The 21,624-nt window shown below is 61.4% G+C and overlaps 1 protein-coding gene and 1 long non-coding RNA gene across 4 annotated transcripts; one reads left to right on the forward strand and one right to left on the reverse strand.

Moving 5' to 3' along the window:
* Positions 1-9,112: 9,112 nt before the first annotated feature.
* On the reverse strand, positions 9,113-11,887 carry LOC131496034 (uncharacterized). Its single transcript, XR_009254276.1, has 4 exons — positions 11,782-11,887; positions 10,278-10,984; positions 10,066-10,175; positions 9,113-9,822 (listed from the first exon to the last, which is right to left on the reverse strand). It is a non-coding gene; the product is annotated as an uncharacterized LOC131496034 (long non-coding RNA).
* On the forward strand, positions 11,315-20,533 carry ECEL1 (endothelin converting enzyme like 1). Of its 3 annotated transcripts, none has more exons than XM_058701148.1 (18): positions 11,315-11,873; positions 13,066-13,957; positions 14,566-14,634; positions 14,765-14,875; positions 14,991-15,083; positions 15,273-15,397; positions 16,053-16,275; positions 16,729-16,827; positions 17,047-17,121; positions 17,327-17,430; positions 17,740-17,798; positions 17,874-17,925; positions 18,485-18,552; positions 18,730-18,854; positions 19,146-19,211; positions 19,583-19,678; positions 19,899-19,975; positions 20,106-20,533. In XM_058701148.1, the coding sequence occupies exons 2-18, from the start codon at positions 13,166-13,168 to the stop codon at positions 20,203-20,205; spliced, it is 2,334 nt and encodes a 777-aa protein (XP_058557131.1). In that variant the 5' UTR covers positions 11,315-11,873; positions 13,066-13,165; the 3' UTR covers positions 20,206-20,533. The 3 variants fall into 3 exon arrangements, with proteins under 3 accessions (XP_058557131.1, XP_058557137.1, XP_058557121.1); XM_058701154.1 differs by lacking the exon at positions 11,315-11,873 and adding an exon at positions 11,990-12,108 and having other exon boundaries at positions 19,563-19,678; positions 20,106-20,212; XM_058701138.1 differs by lacking the exon at positions 11,315-11,873 and adding an exon at positions 11,992-12,108.
* The last annotated feature ends 1,091 nt before the right edge of the window (positions 20,534-21,624 follow it).

Below are 21,624 nucleotides of genomic sequence, written 5' to 3' on the forward strand. Positions count from 1 at the left end.
TTCCTGGCTTTGTGACCTTGGGCAAGCTCTGAGCCCGAGTTCCACACCAGGAAGGCTGGAGCAAATAATAGAACTGGCCGCATAGGGTTATTGGAGGATTAAAAGAAAACATATGCAAAGGGCATAGCACGGGGCCTATGCAGGGGTGGGAGGAGGGCGAGCGGAGGGCAAGAGGCCTGCCCCCTGGCTCCACCCCACTTGTCCAGGACTTGGAGGGGCCCGGGGGGAGCCGTCTGAGAAGTGGGCTGCCCGCTGCCGCCCCTTCCCCTTCCCAAGGCCCTCTCCTCTGCCCTCCTTGCTTCCACACCCCGCCCCGCCCCCGGGCAACGGTTCACTCTCTGCGCTTCTCTCAGGGCTGCCAAATTGGCCAAATCTCCGTAATGCTAAAAAATTGGCCCATTAGCCGGCAGGGAACATTGAAAGGAGCGGGGAGCCGTGTGTACTGCCTGCCACAGATGTGCCAAGAGGGCTGGAGGGAGGGGGCTCCAGGGCTCCCCAGAGACGCCAGCAACGCCCAGGGAATGGTCAGCCGCCAGTGTGTGTGTGCGGGCTTGTGTATGGCCCTAGTCTATGCCAGACTTACTCCTGGGGGCTTTCACAACATCACAATATACCTGAGAGGTCGGTCCTGTAAATATTCCCATGTTACAGATGAGGAAAATGAGGCTCAGAGACAAAAAGGGCTGGGGCAAGGTGGCTCAGTGTGTATCAGGGAGAGGACCTATGTCTGGTGTGAAATTCCACTGGCCTCCATGGAGCCCCCATCCTGGGTGTCCCAGTGACCCCCAGATACCTCAGGAGTCTTGCTCCTGAAGTCTCTGCCCTCTGTCCCGTCTCCTGGCCCTGTCCCAAGGGGGTGTCTCACTGCCCTGGGCAGCGGGCCGGGAAGTTGGTCTTGTTGGGATCAGCTATGCCCAGCTGCTCCTCGGTGGAGAGAAATGAGGTGTGGGGAGGAGGTCACTGGGTGCCTGGAGGAGGACGGAGGAGAGAGGTTCAGAGCTTCTGGCTGGCCCTCGCCTTCCCTCCTGGGGGTGCTTAGACAGGAGCTGCCCACCTGAGCAGGCTGGGGGCTTGGTCATGGGACCAGGCTCTCCCCTGACCTCCTTGTTCAGGGTCTCAGACAGATACTTGGCTCCACTTTTGGGTAAGGAAACTGAGGCTTAAAGAGGCCCAGTGACCTGTGCACAGCTAGGAAATGGTAGCTCTGGCTTTTAATATAGATTAGTCTGACACCAGAGCCTGAGGTTTTAATCCTATTGCTCTAGTGATGGGGAGCTACCTCACTGGGTGTCATGTCCTATTAAGGGACAGTTTTAATCCTGAAAATGTTTTCATTCATTCTTTCATCCCTTAAACGTTAAGTACCTCCTAATGCCAGCACTGTGCACTGGGGATACAAGATGAAAAGGCCCTTCTGTACCCCCAGGCCTGGCTGCTCCACACAGTAGAGATCACCCTGCCTCGCTCTGCAGACCCAAGAAAGTCCCCCTAATCTGTGCCTCTGCCCTCCCTCCCTTTCTGCATCTAGCTGTGTATAGATATGTCATTGCGCTGAGCTACATGAACACAGGGGTCTCCATGCCTGCCCTTGAGAGGCTGAGGCACCTGCTAGTGGGTCTCGGGACCCCTTTGGTCCTTCCTCTGCAGTCCCCAACGTCCCACCCCCCCCACTCCCCACACACATCAGGCAGAGTGGCAAGTACTTGATGATGACGATGGTGATGATGAGAGACGTTGATGATGGCGATGATGGTGGGTGGTGATGGTGGTGTGGGTGGGGTGGAGAAGGGGAGGATGAAAAGGACAGGGTGATGCAACTCCAGGTCCAAGGGAAGGGGAAGAACAGGAGAGAGAAAGGGGGTCCAGTGCGGAGGGGTGCTTTCACCGGCCCCACCCATGTCCCCGGCCAGCTCAGGGGAAGGCGGGGGCCTTGCTCCTTTCCGCCCTGACTCTGGCTGGGCACTGGGCTCGGCTCTGGTCTGGCCACGGCCTCTTGGCCCTGCCGGGCATCTGGAGCATGTCCACAGGTCCTGAGGGACAGGGCAAACCCCGGCTCTCCTGCCCCAGAGGACCTGTCAGCAGGGGACCGTGGAGTCCAGAGTGGCAGGCAGGGTACAGGTGCATGGGCCTGGGCAAGGGCTCTGAGGAGGGGCAGGGCAGGACCGTGGAGCAAGGTGGGCTCTGTAGGAAGGGACAGTTGTGTGGGCTGGAGTGGGTGGGTTGACACAGTGCTTCTGAGTTTGGGGTCAGATCAGTTCCAATCCAGTTCCAGCACCTACAGGCCGGGGGTCTTGCTGTTTCTTGATCTGAGTCTCCGCTTCATACACATGGGATCACAGTGGTATCCACCGAGTAGTGATTTTTGCAACAATTCTGCAAGTTGGCAGCTCAGCAAAATGCCCGGCAAGTAGGAGGCACTCTGGAGATGCCACTGACTCCATTCTCATGGCCTCTTTGGCTGCAGTGGGCCGCGCAGATCCTGGCCAGCACTAGACCCCAGGTGCTCACCGCTGGGGGAGGGGCTGGGTTGGGGACTCCCGCCATGGGGCCTCTTGGCAGGTGGGCTGGGCTGGCCGCCTGGGCTCAGAAGGGCCACCTCCCCGTCCCCTCCCTGTGCCAGGCAGCCCGGCCCTCTATTGCCCCCACCTCCTGGCCTCCCCCTGCGCCCTCTCCACAGGCTGGTGAGGGCTCTGACGTGTGAAATAAAAAGGGATTTTAATTACCTCTCAGCAAAACAGCAATTAGAGAGAATCACCGCACAACAGCAGTCCCCTCCTCCACTGCCCCCGCCAGGTCTTTCTCCCCCTTTCCTCCAGCCGCCACCCCGGCTCTGAGGCAGGAAGGCATAGGAAGTCCTCTGATTCAGCTCAGGCCCCCTGTGCCCCAGGTCTGGGGATGGGGGGCCACGGGACACGAGTGGGTCTGTGCTAGGGACAGGGCAGAGGGGAGCTGTGCAGGGAAGCACCCCGATGGCTGGTCACTCAGGTGGGACCTCCCTGTGCGTCTGCACCTTGGCGACAGCCAGTACCCATATCTTCGGGGTCCACATGTGCCCTGGTACATGCCCATCTGTGTGTGTGTGTGTGTGACCACTCGTGTGTGCATGCAAGCGTGTCAGCAACCTGGGGCAGCGCAACCCTCAGGATGAGCCCTCTGCACTGGGGAACCCGCACAGTTTTCAACAGGCTTTTAAAATAATTGCCCGTGACCCTGAGCTGAAGCTCTCTGTCCACTGGCCTCCCCCTTCCCAGACCCCTGCTGCCGGAGGGGTCACTTCTTGGTCGGTGGGCACAGCCTGCAGCCCCTGTGCTGCATTTGGGGAGGGGGCCGGGGAGGGTTGGGGAGGGGTGTGTCCCCACAGGTGGCCTGAGGCTGGGGGCGGTGGTGGTGGGTGGCTGATTGAAGAGGTAATTGCAGGCAGCAGGCCCTAGCTAATGCATGTTATGATTAAGCCCCATTACTGAGGGAGGCCGCTCAAGCATGGGGGCGGGGGCGGGGGGCGGGGGAGGCTGATTCTGGGGGGGGGGGGCTGCGCCAAGGCTGACTGATAGTCCTTCTCATGGGGAGGGGGAGAGGGCTGCCACAGCCGCCTCTGCGGTCCCTTCCCCCTCCAGAGCTGTAGCCCACGGGAGCCTGCCCCTGAGAGGAGCGAGCCCGAGTTTAGAGGTGGGAGAGGCACCCCTCCAACACACACCCTCACCCCTGGGCAAAGGTCTGAAAGCCCCTATTCTGTGTTCTAAGGGGCCCAACCCGCTCGGGTGAACAGCAATTTCCTGGCCATTAATCTTGGGGTTCCTGTGGCTGTCAGGGGCCCCCTGGCAACCATAAGTCTCCGTGCCGGGTAATATTATGTCTTTGGGTTGCAGAAGCCAGAATGGCCGCAATTAGATGGCTGACATCAGAGACCCCAGCCCCGCCTCCATCAGGCACACCTCCTGCCCATTGTCTGAGGAGGGGCCAGGCCTGAGCCCCCTGATCCCCTGTGGGCCTTGGAATCTGGCTTCCTGGTTGGTGGGGAATGGGCCTCAGAACCTTTCGTTTCACGAGAAAGCGAAAGTTATTCACTTTCCCAAGAACACACGGTAAGGCCTGGATCAGACCTTGTGTTACCCTAGTATCCTAGCTTGGCCACTTACCAGCTGTGTGACTTTGCGACTGTCACCTAACTTCAGGGCCTCAGGTTCTGCCTCTGTAAAATGGGGATATAGTAGCATCTACGCCCAGAATTGCTATGAGGATTAAACAGGACAAATTAGCACTTGAAGCGCGGGACTTTTTCCAGATGGCAGCTACCGCTATTTTTACCTTTGCTCTTTGCTCCTTTGTGGGAGGCAGAATTCTAAGATGCCCCCCGGTTTTCCTGGCCCCTAGTGTACGTGCACACTCTCCCCATCGTTCAAGCAAACACAAATCCAGGTACTGTTATGAAGGGATTTTGCAGTTGTTACTAAGATTCCGAATTAGCTGAACTTAAGAGAGAGAGCTTAGGGGCGCCTGGATGGCGCAGTCGGTTAAGCGTCCGACTTCAGCCAGGTCACGATCTCGCGGTCTGTGAGTTCGAGCCCCGCGTCAGGCTCTGGGCTGATGGCTCGGAGCCTGGAGCCTGTTTCTGATTCTGTGTCTCCCTCTCTCTCTGCCCCTCCCCGTTCATGCTCTGTCTCTCTGTCCCAAAAATAAATAAAAAACGTTGAAAAAAAAAAAAATTAAAAAAAAAAAAAAAAAAAAAAAAAAGAGAGAGAGCTTAATAGACCTCATTACTCGGGCCCTTTAAAGGAGTTTCTCTGGCTGGTGGAGGCGAGGAAGACAGATTCGAAGCACGACAAGGATTCAGTGCCAAGGAGACTGTCCGCTGATGACTTTGGAGGTGGAGGGGCCACAAGGCAAGGGGTGCAGCTGAGTTCTAGTTGCTGAGAACAGCCCCCAGTTAACAGCCACTAAAGAAGGGACGCCTTGGTTCTATACCGATTCTGGCTCCCCCAGTGAGCTTGGAAGAGAAGCCTCAGCCCCCACCAACCCCGACTTCAGCCCAGTGAGGCCCCGAGTGGAGAACCCAGCCTCGTGGAGCCTGGACTTCTGACCGACACAAACAGATCATAAATTTGCTGTTTTAAGTTGCTACGTTTGTGGAAGTTTGTTACAGGGCAATGGAAAACGAATAACCATGTTTGGTAGTTTCTATGGAAGGTCCTGGAACATCCTGCTGGGGTGGGGGTGGGGTGGGGGGGGGGAGCTTGGTGCTGGGCTCTGGGCAGCCCCAGGTGAGGCTGCTACTGTCGAACGTGTGGATGTATACCAGCTGCTGGCATCTCTGCGAGGGGAGGCGGGGAGGCAGAGATTGGCAGCCAGGCTTCCTGCTTGGGGGGCCAGTGTGGGGCTGGGGCTCCTGGTCTTCTGCTGGCTGTCCTCAGATCTGGCCTGTCGCTGCATCCACGGGATGTCTGTGGGGGCTTTGTGCCACTCACCACCTCAGCCCACAACCCTGGGTGGCTGGCTGTGGGTAGAGGTGGGCATGGATGTTCCCCGTGACACGTAGGTGTTCAATAGGAACTCTGATTCGGGCACTCTTGTCCTCTATCCCACAATTCCACTTCAGGGAGTCTGTGACAGGGCCCCCCTCCAAAACACAGTCTGCAGGGAGGTCCTACCCAGGGCCTATGCCTGGCCCCCCTGCGTCCCTCTGAGCCCCTCTGTCTCCTTCCCTCCACAGCCCTGCTCTCCTACAAGGGGCAATTAGTGGCCTCAGCTTTAATTAGCTAACGATCCCCTTCGGTTCCAATCACTTGAAATGATGATGGAGTGCTGGGGGAGGGGAGCTCGGCCCAGTGACCCTGTGAAGCAAGGAAGAGGTCCTTCAGGTCCTGCTGGCTTTTCTGGGCTCTGCCCAGCTCCAGCCCACCCCGCTTCTCGCAGTCCCAGGCGATGGGCCTTGGCAATCCCGACAGGAAGTACCCCAGGCTCTGGGGCCTACCTTCCTATATGCCCCAAACACTTGTGGCTTTATTTGCATCTTTTTTTTTTTTTTTAGTTTATTCATTTTGAGAGAGAAAGAGAGAGAGGGTACAGGTGAGGGGCAGAGAAAGAGGGAGAGAGAGAGAATCCTAAGCAGGCTCTGCACTGACAGCACAGAGCCTGAGGCAGGGCTCAAACCCACAAACTGAGATCATGACCTGAAGTGAAATCAAGAGTGGGACGCCTAACTGACTGAGCCACCCAGGCCCCCTATTTGCATAGGAGACCAGCTCCCTGTCATGGCCTGTCCATCAAACAGTAAACCCAAGGGGCCTGGTTGTCAGAACCAGAGACCCACAGGCTTCAGACTCTCTACCCCCTTTCCTCCCTGCCCCCCGCTGCCACCACTCTGCTTTAACTCTGTCAATCTGGCTTCCTCCCCCAACTGCATTGTGGTCAAGGTCTTGACACTCAGGCAAGGACAGGGTGATGGGAAAAATCCAGGGTCCCCACAGCTAAGGAAGAGAGACCATGAGAATGCCAAGTCATAGATAATGTCAGGTGGGGACAAATGCTGTACAAGATGTACCCAGGGTAACAGAGAGAAAACAACTGGGTGCTTCAGACAGGGACATCCAGGAAGAGCCCTTGAAGGTGGGGACATGTGGAAGGGAGGCCAAGGGCCTGGCTGCAGGCCCTGAGTTTCTTCCTGAGGTCTCTGGCCAAAGCCACCTTGGCACCTGCCTGGTCCCCTGGATTCAGCACCTCCCACCCAGCACAGTTCCTGGGCTGAGATCACAGCTGGGCCTTCACTCAGGTTCTAAGTGCCCTGCCTGTCCCTTCATCTCCCGGCTGGTAGTGTGCGTGCCCCCGAGATACTGAATGCAGCAGATAGGTTCAAAGGTCAACTTCAGGGCTGTGAGCTGGGTGAACTGGAGCACCTTTCTTTCCGTGTCTGGCCTTCATTTTCCTATGTGTGCACTGGGGTCAGTGACGGGGCCCCCAGGGGGTTTCTAAGACTCACTGTGGTAAAGCAGGTGGAATGCTTGGCACAGAGCTTGGCACTTAGGAGGGTTCCACGTGTTTTATTATGGGGGCTCCAGCCACAGCACTGGGAGTGGCCGAGGCCACTAACTGTCCCTTGTAGGAGAGCAGGGCTGTGGAGGGAAGGAGACAGAGGGGCTCACAAGGACGCAGTGGGGCTGGGCATAGGGCCTGGCTAGGACCTCCCTGTGGATTGGGGCATGGGCCTGCTCCATCCAGCCCAGTCCATGCCCCAGGTTCTGGGCTGGGCACATAGGGGCACAGACCTCTCCGGCAACGAGAGACCCTCGGGCAGGCTCCTTCAGGTAGGGACCTGCCCAGCCAGGGGGACTATCAGGGGATCCTGGAGAGGGGACTGATGAAGGACAGGAGGGCTGGGGATGGGCTGAGGGGATGGCTAGAACAAAGGCACAGAAGTGGGGGTTCAATCCCTTGGAAAGGAGGGACATTTGGGGGAGCACGAGCCAGGAGGCTGGAAGGGGGTCTGAGGCCAGACCGAGGAGGCCCCGGAAACCGCAACGAGGGGTCACAGAGGGTGTGGGGCGGGAATGGGCAGGACAGAGCAGCACCTGGTGAGCAAGCAGAAGGAAGACGCCACTTTCCTCCAGCAAGGAAAGGAGAGCTGAGGACTAGAACTGAGACAGGTTGGATGGGAAGGAGAGGAAGAAGGACTTCTGGTGACGGAGAGGAGCTGGAGCCGGGGCAGGGTGGGCCCAGGGGGCGGGTGAGAGGCCGGGAGCCATGGAAGGCCTCAGTCTCTGATGACCAGACGGGTTGTGCGTCCTAGACAACCTCTGTCCTTCCGTTGGGGATGTGACCCTGAGGACTGCTGGGTGGGAAGTGGTGCTGCGGGCCAGTGGGTGCAGGGTGCTAACCCTCACATCTGTGGTGTCCCATTCATTTAAAGAAATAGAGTGATGCCCATGTGGGCCTGGAGGCTGAAGTGAGGGGCTTACGTGGGGGAGGCCTGGGAGGGCGACAGGTATGGAGGAGGGATTTCACATTTGCCTTCTGCCCATTTGTGTAGTTTAAGTCTCTTAAAACAAGAATGTACTTATACATTTCTTTTAAGAAAAGGAAAAAACAGATCCAGAGGTTGGTAGGTGACCCCAGAGAAGAGTCTGTGCATCGTGGGACAGACCAGGTAGTGGGAGAACAGGTGAGGGGAGCATCGGGTGTGTGTGTGTGGGGGGGGAAGGAGTGGCCCCCTCTTGTCATCTGATGGGTCCCAAGGCCAAGGAGAAGCATGTGGAGGCTCTGAGAGCCCGGGCAGGTTTGTAGGTGGGGGCCCCCAGCCTGCAGACGTAGTACCCGACCAGACAAGGGAGGCTGACATCCCAAGAAGATGAGTGGCAACTGGCTAACGGAAGAGGTGACGGGAGAAGGGTGTTTCAGTAGCAGGACAGCAAGTGCTAAGGCCCTGAGGTGCATGAGAGGCAGCTAAGTTCCAGGAAATGAAACTAGGTCAGAGTGACCAGAAAAAGAGAGAGGTTGGAGGTGGGGAGACAGAGCAGGAAGGGCAGAGAAGGGTGGGAAGAGGTCACTGCCTCGTGGGCACACTAGGTATGTGAGTTCTATCGTGAGAGGTGAGGAGGGCCACTGGGAGCCCGCGGCCCGTGGGGAGGCTGGGCAGCTGTCTAGGTTGGAGTGAGCATGCCATGGTGTTGGGACCTAGCAGAGAAGCTCAGCTAGGGGTCTGCATGGGGGTGATTCTTGAGCCCAGCTTAGTGAGGGCCAGGCGGTTTGGGGAGGAGCTACACCAGGCCAAAAAGCCCGAGTGCTACCCTTGAGGTCCAAACATCTGAAATAAGTGGGGTGCAGGTCCAGCCCTCCCTACCCCCCTCTCTGGCCAAAGGCATACCCCACTGGGAGCTCAGGCAGGAAAGATAGGCACCCCCTCACACCATGGAGTCACTGCGACAGGGCAGAATGAAGGTAGCAGCTGGGTGATGGGTCTTGTGGGCCTCTGGGGCCCCCCAGGTCTGCTGTGGGTGCCCAGCTTTCCCACAAGAGTCTGAGTCAGCACCGTGGTGGCCGCCTAGAGGCTCTGGCCTTCCCCTGCCCCCTCCCCGCCACCCCGGCCACTTGGGAGAGTCATTTCATTTCTCAAATTAAAAATCCATTTTGTGCTGTGAATAATAGATGGGGTGAGCACTGGGAGGCTGGGCAGAGGACAGGAAGCTGGCTGGGGGGCGTTTTCCAGGACACAGAAGATACTGCAGAGCTGTCTGTGGTGGAGAGGGGGAGCTGGGTGGGCAGGGTGGAGGCGGTGGGGGGGGCATCTCGCAGAGCACAGGCAGGGGTAGGGGCTCCTAGGCCTGTGCACTGGAGTGGCAGGCCCAGTCTATCCCCACTTACATGCTGGCCAGAGGGGCGCCGCGACGGTTCTGATCACGGCTGGGCTCCAGGCTGACCCAGGCCTGGCTTCAGGTTGGCAGCCCCCTTGGAGTGGAGCATTTTGCCCCTCACTTAGTGAAGGCTCAACAGATATGTCACTGGTGCGAGCACTGTGGTCCCCAGGGAGTGGGCGGTCTTCGCGAACCCTTCCCCGGAACCCAGACCTGGTGATGCCCACCCAGGAGGAGTGGGCTGGGATCTGGTCTTCGGTCAGGGAAGGGGCTGAAGTGAGGGTTTCAGGACCGACCCGCACCCCTCCCCTCTGCTCCTTGCACACCCTCAGCCCTTCTCTCTCCAAGGCGGCTCTGGGGGCAGATGCTCCCCAGCTCCTGCCTACCTGGCCCCTAAGCTGGGCATCCCGTTGCCTGGCTCCGGGCTTGGCTGGGTGCTGCTGTGTCCTGTCATTCTCTTGCTCCTCAGTCAGGAGGTCACCTTGACAATCGGGTGGGAGGGGGTGGGGGGGAGGGGAGCTGGAACTGGATGCCTCAAGGAGAGTGCACGGGAGCTGGAGGCCAGACCCCTGGTGTCCTCCCCCACTTGCTTCTCTTTCTGAGAAGGGACAAAGGGCAAAGAAGCAAAGGGCCTGGTCGCTCTTTGCTGGTGGGCTGTATAGGGGGTCTAGGACTGAGCGCTCACGGGCCCAATCCCCAGGCCACTCTGGAGGGCCCTGGTTACCTTGCTCAGGGGCTGGGTTGTCCTGGGAGTCTCTGAGGTTGGGTGTCCTGTGGGGGGTGCGGTGCTGAACAGAGCAGGCAAGATGGAGTGAGGCAGGCGGGTAGGGTGGCCTGGCCGAGAGCGGGGAGGCAGAGGAACAGATCAATGGCAGCTGGGAGTCTGGGAGAGGGATGGCCAGGGATGGCTCTCAGGGGGTCCGACAGAGAGCTGACCTGGCAGGGAGGAGGGGCTGAGGGCTCAGGTCCCCCACCCCCTAGTGGCTGGCACAGCAGGGTCCCCAGGGAAGCCTGTTTGCTTTGTGCCTTTCTGTCGGAAGAGAGTCGGCTCCCTGAGACAATATCCATTTTTATATTTCTTGGAAATTTCACGGCATTCATTTCAGGGAAAATAAAAGCTGTCATTGCTGGAGAAATGATACCAATCAGGGCCTGAAAAGGCTGGAAAATTATCCTCCTGGAGACGGAACGTTGAGGGAAAAAATGCAGATTAAAAGCACAAAGAACCACTTTGCCACCGCCCTGCCCTCCCCTCCTCCCTTACGGAATCACCACATTTTACATAATTCCACCTCTCCTCAGTAGAATTAATTGGACCCAAGAAGAATGCGTGGGGCAGAGGAGGACCCTGGGATGGCCGGAGGTGGAGGCAGAGAGTATCCAGAGCAGTGGTATAGAGATGGATGGATGGACAGACACAGGAGAGGCAGCACGGGGGCAGAGGAGGCCACTCAGGGCCAGGGGCCCAGGACCCAGGCTGCTGAAAAGCCCCAGGGAGGGGACAAGGTGATGGGTCCTTTGAGCCCTTGTCTTGTCGGTGTTATCAGCTGGGGCTCCATGGCAGTCTTGGGCTGTCTCGCTGTTGAGGCCAGTCCTACAGGCTGGAACTGGCAGGTCTGGGAGCACTGGTGCCTTGCAGGGTCCTGTGCTAGGAAATGAGAAAGCAGAGAGACTCGAGAGACAGTAGCATTGGTCCAAGAAGCCCTGAGATCCCTGTGCCTCACATGGCCAGGGCCTGAGGGTACTGTGGTGAGCCAGGCAGAAGCGGACCCTGTTTCAGGGACTGGGGGCCGTGGGAGGGAGGTCCCACATTAAAAAAGCAAGTTGTAAGGGAAGAAGGTGGTGGGTAACCACCCCCCCCCCCACCACCCCAGCCAGTCCCCTCCCTCCACCAGTCCGCATGGCAGGGGCCTGAGGCCTACATCTGAGGACAAGGGCTGCTGGGCAGAGCAGCCTCCCTCCTTGTTCTCAGCGGGGAGGGGCTCACGCATGACTCTCCAGGCCTTTTCTCTCTTCCTGGCCAGGGACTTCCAGAGCAGTGGGGGCAGAGGCCAGCCAAGGATTGGGGGAAGGGTGCAGTTTCAGCCCTGAGGCCCCCTTCCTGGTTGCATGGCCAACCAAAACCCCAGAGGGCCTCCCGCGAGGCATGGGTAAGGTCAGGGCTAAGGGAGAAGACCAGAAAGACCACGTATTGAAGCCTGCTCAGTGCCAGGCACCTTGCCAGGAGCGTGCAGGAGCTATTTCAGCACACCCCATAGTCTTTCTGGGAGTTCTCCCTGGGCGGTCTCCAGTCCTGTGGGCTCGGCTGGGACAATCCACGCACCTCCTGATCTCCAGCTTGAGCCCTTTTCGGGCTGGCGGGAGTGGGGGCATCAGATCAAAGGGGAACCCTTTCCTGGGAATAGCAGGCGCCCTCACTCTTCCCGGGACACAGTTGTACCTGGAATCCCCGATCCCGGAGCCTGCGCAAGACCTTCGGGAGCGTGTCCCGCAGCCGCCGTCCCCGCCCCCGAGCTGCCACCGAGCTGACAGGTAGCTGGGATGAAGGGTGGAAGAAGGAGGGGGCGCGGGGGGCGGGCGGAGGAGGGTGGAGCCGCCGGCGCGCCCCCTCCCTCGGGGCCGGCGGGCTGCGCGGCGCGCCGGCAGAGGAGGCGGCGGGCGCACGGAGAGAGCTCCCGCCCGCCCGGCTCCGCTCCGGCTCTGGCTCCGGCTCCGGCCCGGGCTCGACCCGCTCAGTTCCAGCTCGGCCCGGGCGCGCACCTGCCGGGTAAGTGGCATCCGAGTCCGCTGCCGCCGCGGCCAGCAACGCGGCCACATCCGCCGCCGCCGCCGCCGCTGCGCCGAGCCTCCAGGCTTTGTCTGTGTCCTCGCAGCTCCGGCTCCGGCTGCGGCTGCGACTCCCGGGCTCGGCTCTCCGGCTCCGCGGACTGCGCGGCGAGGCTCCGCGCCCAGAGTATGGGGCGCTTGGGGTCAGCTCGCTCCGCGCCGGGGGTGAAACTTCACTCAAGTTTGGGTTCCGGGGAAAACCTGTTGAAGCCAGGAGTGGCCCAGGGCGGGGACGGAGGGGCGGGGGACGGAACCGGTTCCAGTTTCTTAAGGCCGTCGGGGTTTCTCTCCAATGCGGGGCCGGTTGGAGCGCACCGCTTGGGAAAGGGGCTGGTGGCATTATGGCCACCGAATAGAAGACGGGGCTGGGGGCAGCCCTACGGACATCCGCGAGGACAAAGTTTGGTTCTTTAGCCGCTTTCTTGAACGTCTAGTTCCAGGGCCGCTTCTGGGGCCGCGTAGACGCGCCCTTGACCGCACCTCCTTTCTCCAGTCTCCGTTTCCCCCCTCCCCCACCCGGCCTTCGCCGTAGCAGGTCGCAGACGAGAAAGGCAAAGGGAAGAGAAACAGTCCTTCATTGAGGGCCTACTGTGTGCGAGGCCCCGTGCACGCTGCTCCCCTACTTTATATCAGGGACCTCCCAAATATGCGGCAGGCATGTGTTTGCAGTGGGAGAGGAGTTAGGTTAAAAAAAAGGACGACACTGTGCGTGTGCGAGGTGGTGGCCACTCTGAGCCTTCCCCTGACTCATTCTTGAGTAGCTGGGGGAGGCCGCTAGCGGTTGGAGACACGGGGTGGCCTCCAGCCTCTGGACCTAGGCCTGCGCCCCTGCAGTCGTGCTTGTGGGCCCCGTCGGGGGCCCGGGGCCTCTCTGAACCTGCGTCTACCCTTCCCGCAGCTGCAGCCCGTGAGCCATGCGGAGGTTCGCCGGGAGGCCGACGGTCCGCGCATCCTGTAGCTGAGATCGCCGAGGGCTGTGTGGCGGGGCCAGCGGCACCATGGAGACCCCATATTCGATGACGGCTCACTACGACGAGTTCCAGGAGGTCAAATACGTGAGCCGGTGCGGCACGGGAGGAGCGCGCGGGGCCTCGCTGCCCCCCGGCTTCCCGCTGGGCGCGGGGCGCAGCGCCACCGGGGCCCGAGCGGGGCTGCCGCGCTGGAACCGGCGCGAGGTGTGCCTGCTGTCGGGACTGGTGTTCGCCGCCGGCCTCTGCGCCATCCTGGCCGCCATGCTGGCGCTCAAGTACCTGGGTCCCGGCGCCGCGGGCGGCGGCGGCGGCGCCTGCTCCGAGGGCTGCCCGGAGCGCAAGGCCTTCGCGCGCGCCGCCCGCTTCCTGGCCGCCAACCTGGACGCCAGCATAGACCCGTGCCAGGATTTCTACTCCTTCGCGTGCGGTGGCTGGCTGCGGCGCCACGCCATCCCCGACGACAAGCTCACCTACGGTACCATCGCTGCCATCGGCGAGCAGAACGAGGAGCGACTGCGGCGCCTGCTGGCGCGGCCCGGGGGTGGGCCGGGGGGTGCGGCCCAGCGCAAGGTGCGCGCCTTCTTCCGCTCGTGCCTCGACATGCGTGAGATCGAGCGGCTCGGCCCACGGCCCATGCTCGAAGTCATCGAGGACTGCGGGGGCTGGGACCTGGGCGGTGCCGCCGAGCGCCCGGGGGCCGCCGCGCTCTGGGACCTCAACCGGCTGCTGTACAAGGCCCAGGGCGTGTACAGCGCCGCCGCGCTCTTCTCGCTCACCGTCAGCCTGGACGACAGGAATTCCTCGCGCTACGTCATCCGCGTGAGTGCGTCCCCCTCCCCGGTCACCCCAGCAGCAGCCTGGGACCGGGGGCGCCGCCGCCCCGCTCGCGCGCCCCCAGCGCAAGGCGACCTATGCGTAAAGGGAGGGAGCGCAAGGGGAGGGGAGCGCGCACCCGCATAGCGCGGGAGGAGGGCGCGAGTAATTTCCCTCGGGTAATTGCCGTGCTTAGCGGAGCCGCGGGAGCCGCAATTTCCCAGTCCTGTGGCAGGCTGTGAGAGCACGCAAGGAGGGGTGTGCCAGTGGGCTCGGGCGGGCCAGAATGCCAGGGGCCTCGGCTCTCGGTGTGGGCTCCGAGAGTGCCCCGTATAGGTGGGGAAGGTTGAAGGCTTACAGAAGGAAGGGTGGGGGGACTGGGTCCTCCTCTGCTCCCCGAATCTCCAGGCCAGACTGATTAGGGGTGGAGGTTTCCACCAACTTCTCTGGGTGGAAGGAGGGCTAATGTGCTTTTGTGCTGCTCCTGGGGCTTGCGACAGTAGGTGTCTGCTACGTCCTCTGTTTGGGCATTTGGATGGAACTTCAGTCTGTGTGCAAGAGCCTGACATGTTGCCCGCTGATCTCTGACCTCTGACCCCCGTCACTCTCCCCAGATTGATCAGGATGGGCTCACTCTGCCGGAGAGGACCCTGTACTTAGCTCAGGATGAGGAGAGTGAGAAGGTGTGGGGGCATGGGGTGGGACTGCAGGGAAGGCCTGGGGCTCCAGGAGGGATGGACTAGGGCCTGACACGGACCCCCCCCCCCGCCCCCCCCCCCCCCCCCCCCCGCGAAATGTCCCATCTTGGTGCAGATCCTGGCAGCATACCGGGTGTTCATGGAGCGCCTGCTCAGCCTACTGGGGGCCGATGCTGTGGAGCAGAAGGCACAGGAGATCCTGCAGCTGGAGCAGCGGCTGGCCAACGTGAGCGGGGGCGGGGGAGGGCTGCCATGGGCCCACATGAGTGGGGGGGGGCTGCCATGGGCCGAGGGATGGCGCCGTCAGGCAGGGCCCTGTCAACTCCAATCTCCGCCTCCAGATCACAGTGTCAGAGTACGATGACCTCCGGCGGGATGTCAGCTCCATGTACAACAAGGTGACGCTGGGGCAGTTGCAGAAGATCACCCCTCACGTGAGTGCGGCCCGCCGCGGTGCGGAGGCATTGATGCTGGGACTCCAGGGCCGTTGTTCCCCAGGGTGGGGCGAGGCCCTCCATGGCCATGGATTCCTGTGTCCTCCCGTGCGTCTCCCGGACTCCCTCCCCGTCCTCTGTGCTCCCTGCAACACCCAGCCCTACTGTCCCCCACCCTCGGCCCCACAGCTGCAGTGGAAGTGGCTGCTGGACCAGATCTTCCAGGAGGACTTCTCGGAGGATGAGGAGGTGGTGCTGTTGGCCACAGACTACATGCAGCAGGTGTCCCAGCTCATCCGCTCCACACCCCGCAGGTACAGCTGCTGATCACCCCCCCACCTGCCCCTCCACATCCCTCACCCGCACCCCAGATGTGTCTGCTTGGTAAGGTTTGAATTCCCGTTTCACCTCCGTCCAGTAGCCACACTGGGGAGGCATGTGAAGAGCACTGGAATAGGAGTCCAGATCCCTAGGTGCAGAGGTGGCTCTCCCACCTTCTTTCTGGGACCCTGGGCAGGGCTTGTGAGCTCCCTGAGCTGCGGTTTCTTCATCTGGGGAGAGTGAGGCCGACTGAGTCCGGACTCCAGAAACGGAAGGTGTGGGTGCAGTTCTGCTGCCCCAGGGCCACCTTGGGGAGCGCCTCCCTGGTCTCTGCCCAGAGGCCCCCCAAGGCCAGTCCTGAGGCAGACAGTCACCCCGAGTGCCCACCCTCCTACTGCATAGCAGGTCGGCATCAGGCACTTGTCTCAGGGGCCAGAGATGTGTCCTGCTTCGTGTGGGCCCTTTTCCCTGACTGGGGCTCAGGCCACTCCAGGTTCCGGCTCCATGGATCTGGAGTGACCCCCGCTCCTGCGTGGGTGCCGGGTGTAACCCCAGGCCGAGGGGTCTGGAGTGGCGTGGCACGGAGCCCTTGGGTGGCCCTTGCGTATGAGCCTGTGTGGACACCCAGCCATTTGCCCTGGCCCTCAGGATCCTGCACAACTACCTGGTGTGGCGCGTAGTGGTGGTCCTGAGTGAGCACCTGTCACCACCGTTCCGAGAGGCGCTGCACGAGCTGGCACGGGAGATGGAGGGCAGTGACAAGCCACAGGAGCTGGCCCGTGTCTGCCTGGGCCAGGCCAACCGCCACTTTGGCATGGCGCTTGGAGCTCTCTTTGTACATGAGCACTTCTCAGCTGCCAGCAAGGCCAAGGTCAGGCTGCCCTGGGCTTGGGGGTTGGGTGTGGGTGCAGGTGCTGGGCAGGGCGTAGAGTCCTCCCATGGCCTTGCGCTGAGAATGGGGAGCCCACATATTCCCTTGCAGATAGGGGCGCTCTGAAGCTCCAGACTTCTCACCAGGCCACCTCCCCCAGGAAGCCTACCTCATCTATCAGCCACAGGAGGGCTAGCCCCTCAGGCTCCTGCCCCCCCTTCTCTGCCATGCTCAGTAGATTGTTGCTGGGGCAGTTTGTGCTTCCCGACTGTGAGCTTTTTGTAAGGGGGGCCAGGCCTGGATCCCCACCTCCAAGGTCCCGCTTGGCGTTCAGGACCAAGCCTTAGGCTGGGAAGTGGTACTGAATCAGTGGTATCCCTCGTGCCAGGTCCTGGGGGCCCAGAGTTAAGGCCTCCTGAGTTGACCCTTGATCCCTGACCCCTGGCCCTATAGGTGCAGCAGCTTGTGGAAGACATCAAGTACATCTTGGGCCGGCGCCTGGAGGAGTTGGACTGGATGGATGCTGAGACCAAGGCAGCTGCTCGGGCCAAGGTGAAGTGGACCCTTTCCCATCTGTAGATTCCACGAGCACTTATGGAGTGCCTACTGCATGCCAGGCTCGAGTGACAGAAGAGGCGGAGATGCCCCTTGTGGAGCTGGCATCACTTGGTGTGGTCTCGCCCGTCCTTGAGCCCTGCCTCTAGACTACAGCCTCTCCCTTAGGGGGCGGGGGGCTGTCTCCTGAGGCCCTGGCTGCCCTCTCGCCCGCAGCTCCAGTACATGATGGTGATGGTAGGCTACCCCGACTTCCTGCTCAAACCCGAGGCTGTGGACAAGGAGTACGAGGTGGGTCTGCCTCTGGCCCCACCCTGCCTAACCAGCTGGGCTTCTCCCAGCCTTTGGCCAAGACCCCCAGGGAGGCCTCCCCCCACGACCAAAGAGAAGGAACCTGACCCTCGGCTGATGGCCCCTGGGGGGACGTGGGGCCCGCCCAGCGCTGGTCTGGCCATGCCCGTCGCCTGCCACTGAGCGCTGCCCATCCCCTGTGCAGTTTGAGGTCCACGAGAAGACCTACTTCAAGAACATCTTGAACAGCATCCGCTTCAGCATCCAGCTCTCAGTCAAGAAGATCCGGCAGGAGGTGGACAAATCCACGTGGGTGCCTGGCCCAGAGCGGGTCGAGTCAGGGAGGGAGGTTCCATGGGGAGAGGCTCCTTAGCCAAGGCCAGGAGGCTGGGAGCGGGCGGGGGGGGGGGGGGCAAACCGCCTCAAAGTCATGCTGGTGCAGAGGTCATGGGGCCGGGGCGGGTGGTGGTGGGGGCCGTGAGGGTGGGGGCTCAGCCTGGAGGAGGCGCGGGGCATGGCCACAGGCTGGGTCACTAGGGTAGCTTTTAAGGAGGAGGGGGCTGGGAGGTGGGGGGGGGAGCGTGGGTCTCCCTAGCTGACCCCCACCTCCCTCCACAGGTGGCTGCTCCCACCACAGGCCCTCAATGCCTACTATCTACCCAACAAGAACCAGATGGGTAAGAGGGCGTGCCCCGCAAGGGGCGGGGCCTGGAGGCGGGGCCAGTCTCCTGCTGACCACGCCCTCTCTGTAGTGTTCCCGGCAGGTATTCTGCAGCCCACGCTCTATGACCCTGACTTTCCACAGTGAGTACCCAACCCAGCAGAGCCAGAGCCAGCTCTGCAGCCCTGTCTACTGGGTGCATGAAAGCTGCTGGGACTGTCCCGATCCGGGCTGGGCCCAGGGGTCATGACAGTGGCAGATCCTGGGCCCCCATAGTCTTACCTCATCCTTGGATTTTTAGAAAAATGTGTAGGTTTTTTTTTCTTTCTTTCTTTCTTTTAAATGTCCTGAGTTCCCCCTTACCTGGTTTGAGGCTTCTTTAGGGGTTTCAAAAGTGGCTTAGTGATGAGGAAACAGGCCAAATCCAAGGTGGGGTGCCTCAGTTTCCCTCATGTCTTCCTCCAACCTGTCCCAGCTCTGTTAGAGGTTATTTCCTACAGAGCAGCTGCAAAGGTATTGTTGGCCCCTTTTACATGTTGTATGAGGACTCTAAGGTACGAGTGCCCCAAGACCGTGGGGACACCACTGTGGCCTCCCTAGGCCACCTCTGGCTTGACCGGGGCCTTTCAGGGCCCAGGCAGCAGCGTGGAGCTCTCGGAGGGCGGGTGAGGCTGGGGCCTGACGCTGCTGCCGTGGGCCCAGGTCTTTGAACTACGGGGGCATCGGCACCATCATTGGACATGAGCTGACCCACGGCTATGACGACTGGGGTGAGGCCCGAGGGTGGCCAGAGGGGGTGTCGGGGAAGGGAAAGGAAGACAGCGGGGGGCAAGGTGATGCTGGGTGGATTGAGACCCCACAGCCCCTCTGTCCCCATTGGCCGGTGGGTGGGAGAGGGGGCTTCGGGCATGAGAGTCCGTCTCCACCACTCTGCCTGCTGCCCACAGGGGGCCAGTATGATCGCTCAGGCAACCTGCTGCACTGGTGGACGGAGGCCTCCTACAGCCGCTTCTTGCGCAAGGCGGAGTGCATCGTGCACCTGTATGACAACTTCACCGTCTACAACCAGCGCGTAAGATGCCCTTGCTGCCCCTCAGGCCCGGCTGGGCGTGGACGAGGAGCATGCGTGCCCACATGTTCACACATGTGCCCAGGGCCCAGCTCACATGCCCAGGGTGTGCATGCGCACTCACGTGGGTGCATGGAGGAGTTCACGCAGACTCATATGAGGCACGAAGGGGTCGGGGCCGCATCTAAATCCTCTGGGAAAGGGAAGGGGAGTGTAGGCGGGGGCCCAGGGTGGCAAGGCCTGAGGAAGGCCAGTGGGTGGCAGACAGACCCCGGCCCCTTCCCTTCTCGGCAGGTGAATGGGAAGCACACACTTGGTGAGAACATCGCGGACATGGGCGGCCTCAAGCTGGCCTATTATGTGAGCTGCCCCCGCCTGGCCCTTCGTTCCTGTGGGGGGAAGGATGGGGGCTGATGAGGACTCCACGAGGGACGTGGGCACCCCAGCCTCCCCATCACATGGCACTTTGGCTTGGGGGAGCGGGGCCTGTGACTGGCACAGGGTCCACTGGAAAAGGAGGGACTCCCAGGCTGCTTTGGGGAGAGCAAGGAGGGCTGCCTGGGGTTAGCCTTCCCAGGAGGGAGCACAGCTCAGAAAAGGCGGAAGGCAGGGAGCCTGGGGCTCAGCATGGTGGGTGGTGTGCAGAACAGGGGCCGGTGAGGGGCTGACTGGGTGGAGGTGAGTCAGGTCACCGCACTGGGGGCACCGCAGCTCCACACTGTCACCCCCAGGCCTATCAGAAGTGGGTGCGGGAGCACGGCCCGGAGCACCCGCTGCACCGGCTCAAGTACACGCACAACCAGCTCTTCTTCATTGCCTTTGCCCAGGTGGGCCAGGTGGGGGCCAGGTGGGGGGTGGGCAGGGGTGGGGACGTAGCTCTCGGCCTGCATCTCCTCAGCCACCCTCAGAGGCAATGGTCTCATGGGTTCTGATGAGGGCTCAAGGCCTAGTGTGCTGGGGTGGGGGGAGGTTTGCGAGGCTTGCTCAATGGACTCCTTGGCTTCAATTTTCCCTCTCCTCCCCTCCCCTCCCCGCCATGGGGCCCAGAACTGGTGCATCAAGCGGCGGTCACAGTCCATCTACCTGCAGGTGCTGACCGACAAGCACGCACCTGAGCATTACAGGTGGGCCTGCCTGCCTGGGCCTCATCCCCTTGTGTCTGGGGTGGGAGCAGGTGGGGATGGGGAGGGGCAGCTGGGGGGTAGTGGCCGTTGGAACCCACACCTGCTGGGTCTCTCCTCCTGCCTGCCCCAGGGTGCTGGGCAGCGTGTCCCAGTTCGAGGAGTTTGGCCGGGCCTTCCATTGCCCCAAGGACTCACCCATGAACCCTGCCCACAAGTGCTCTGTGTGGTGAGCCTGGCCACCGGCCCGCACGCCCTCACCACCCGCCCTGCACGAATTGCCTCCCTGCCAGCTGCCGGGGCAGGCATGGACCCGGCACTGGTCTGCTCTGGGCGCCACCCACCTTAAGGCCTCCAGGACCTGGCCTTCTTGCTATCCCTCACTTCCGGAGGGGCCCGGAGCAGGGATGGGGCTGGGCTCCAGGAGGCCGTGGGGGTGAGATGCTGGGGTCCCCAGTCTTGGCTCTAAGGAGCCAGACCCCCTGGCCAGGGTGGATTGTACAGGCCCCACCTTCAGTCTGTTCTTGCTGCTAAGTCTGGTCAATAAACTGCTGTACCGTTGTCTTGGTTTCTTCAGGGGCCTCCGGAGCAGGTAGGGCTGAAGGGGTCCCTTTGTGGGGAAGCTCAGGCCCTCAGCACCGCGGGGACCCTAGAGAAGACCTTCTCGTCCCTTCCTGTCCCCCCTCCCTGGCTCTTCTGTCTCTCCCACCAACCACCTGCTCCTCCCTCCCCCAGAGTCCCGCCTAGGCTCCTGTCCAGCTCCAGACCAGGCTCATGGGGGCCAGAACACCAAGCCCGCTGGTCTGTGCTCCAGCATGACACTGGGACTCACTTCCCCTCAAAGTGTAGATATCACAGGCCAGGCCTTGGGCTCAGCGTGTCCAAGAAAGAGGAGCTATGAGACACGCTTACATGGAGGTAGGGGCCACTCTGTACATACAACACTGAGTCGTGCTCTCCGGTCTGGAGTGGACGCTCCAGGGATGAGAGAAAGAGAAGAGCTCTCAGGGGCTGGCCTGTGACACGGCCGTGAGGCTCTAGGCCCCGCCCATGGTGGGAGGGGGAGGAGGGAGGGCTGCCCCATCACACACAGGATGGTGGGGTGCGGGGAGAAGGTCACATGGGGCAGCCCCACTGGGGGATCCAGGTGTCTGCAGTGAGTGGGGGACCGTGGGCCTCCTGCCTTTCCTCCTCTAGTCTGTTTCTCTCGCTTTAGGGACAGCCTAGAGGGGGCGCCCCTCCCTGGCTGTGCCCGGCGTGGCCTATCCCCATCTCCCACCGCAGTGGAGAATCTCTTGCCAGCCCAGCTCCTGTCATGCTCAGAGAACAGCCATCCCCATCTCGGCCTTGAGTGACATTTAAAAAGTTCCTTTTATCTGAGCCTCGGGCACACCGCCCCTGGGGAATGAGAGACAGAAAATGCACGCGCCACAGCTGACGGAGGCAGAGTAGAGGGGCGGGCGTTGTGTGGCCCTGGGGAGGGCTCTGCGGAGAAGTGGCAGGAACTTAGAAGGACCCCATAGGAAGAGCCAAGTTCCCCTGAGGGGCAGGGACTCTTCAGGAGATGAGCAGGGCAGAACACCCTTCAAAGGTGGAGGTGGGGTGTGCAGGGAGCAGGGGTCGGGTAGAGGAGCCGTGATCATGGACCTACC

The sequence above is a fragment of the Neofelis nebulosa genome, chromosome 2 (assembly GCF_028018385.1).
Source record: "Neofelis nebulosa isolate mNeoNeb1 chromosome 2, mNeoNeb1.pri, whole genome shotgun sequence".
NCBI classification, from domain to species: Eukaryota; Metazoa; Chordata; class Mammalia; order Carnivora; family Felidae; genus Neofelis; species Neofelis nebulosa.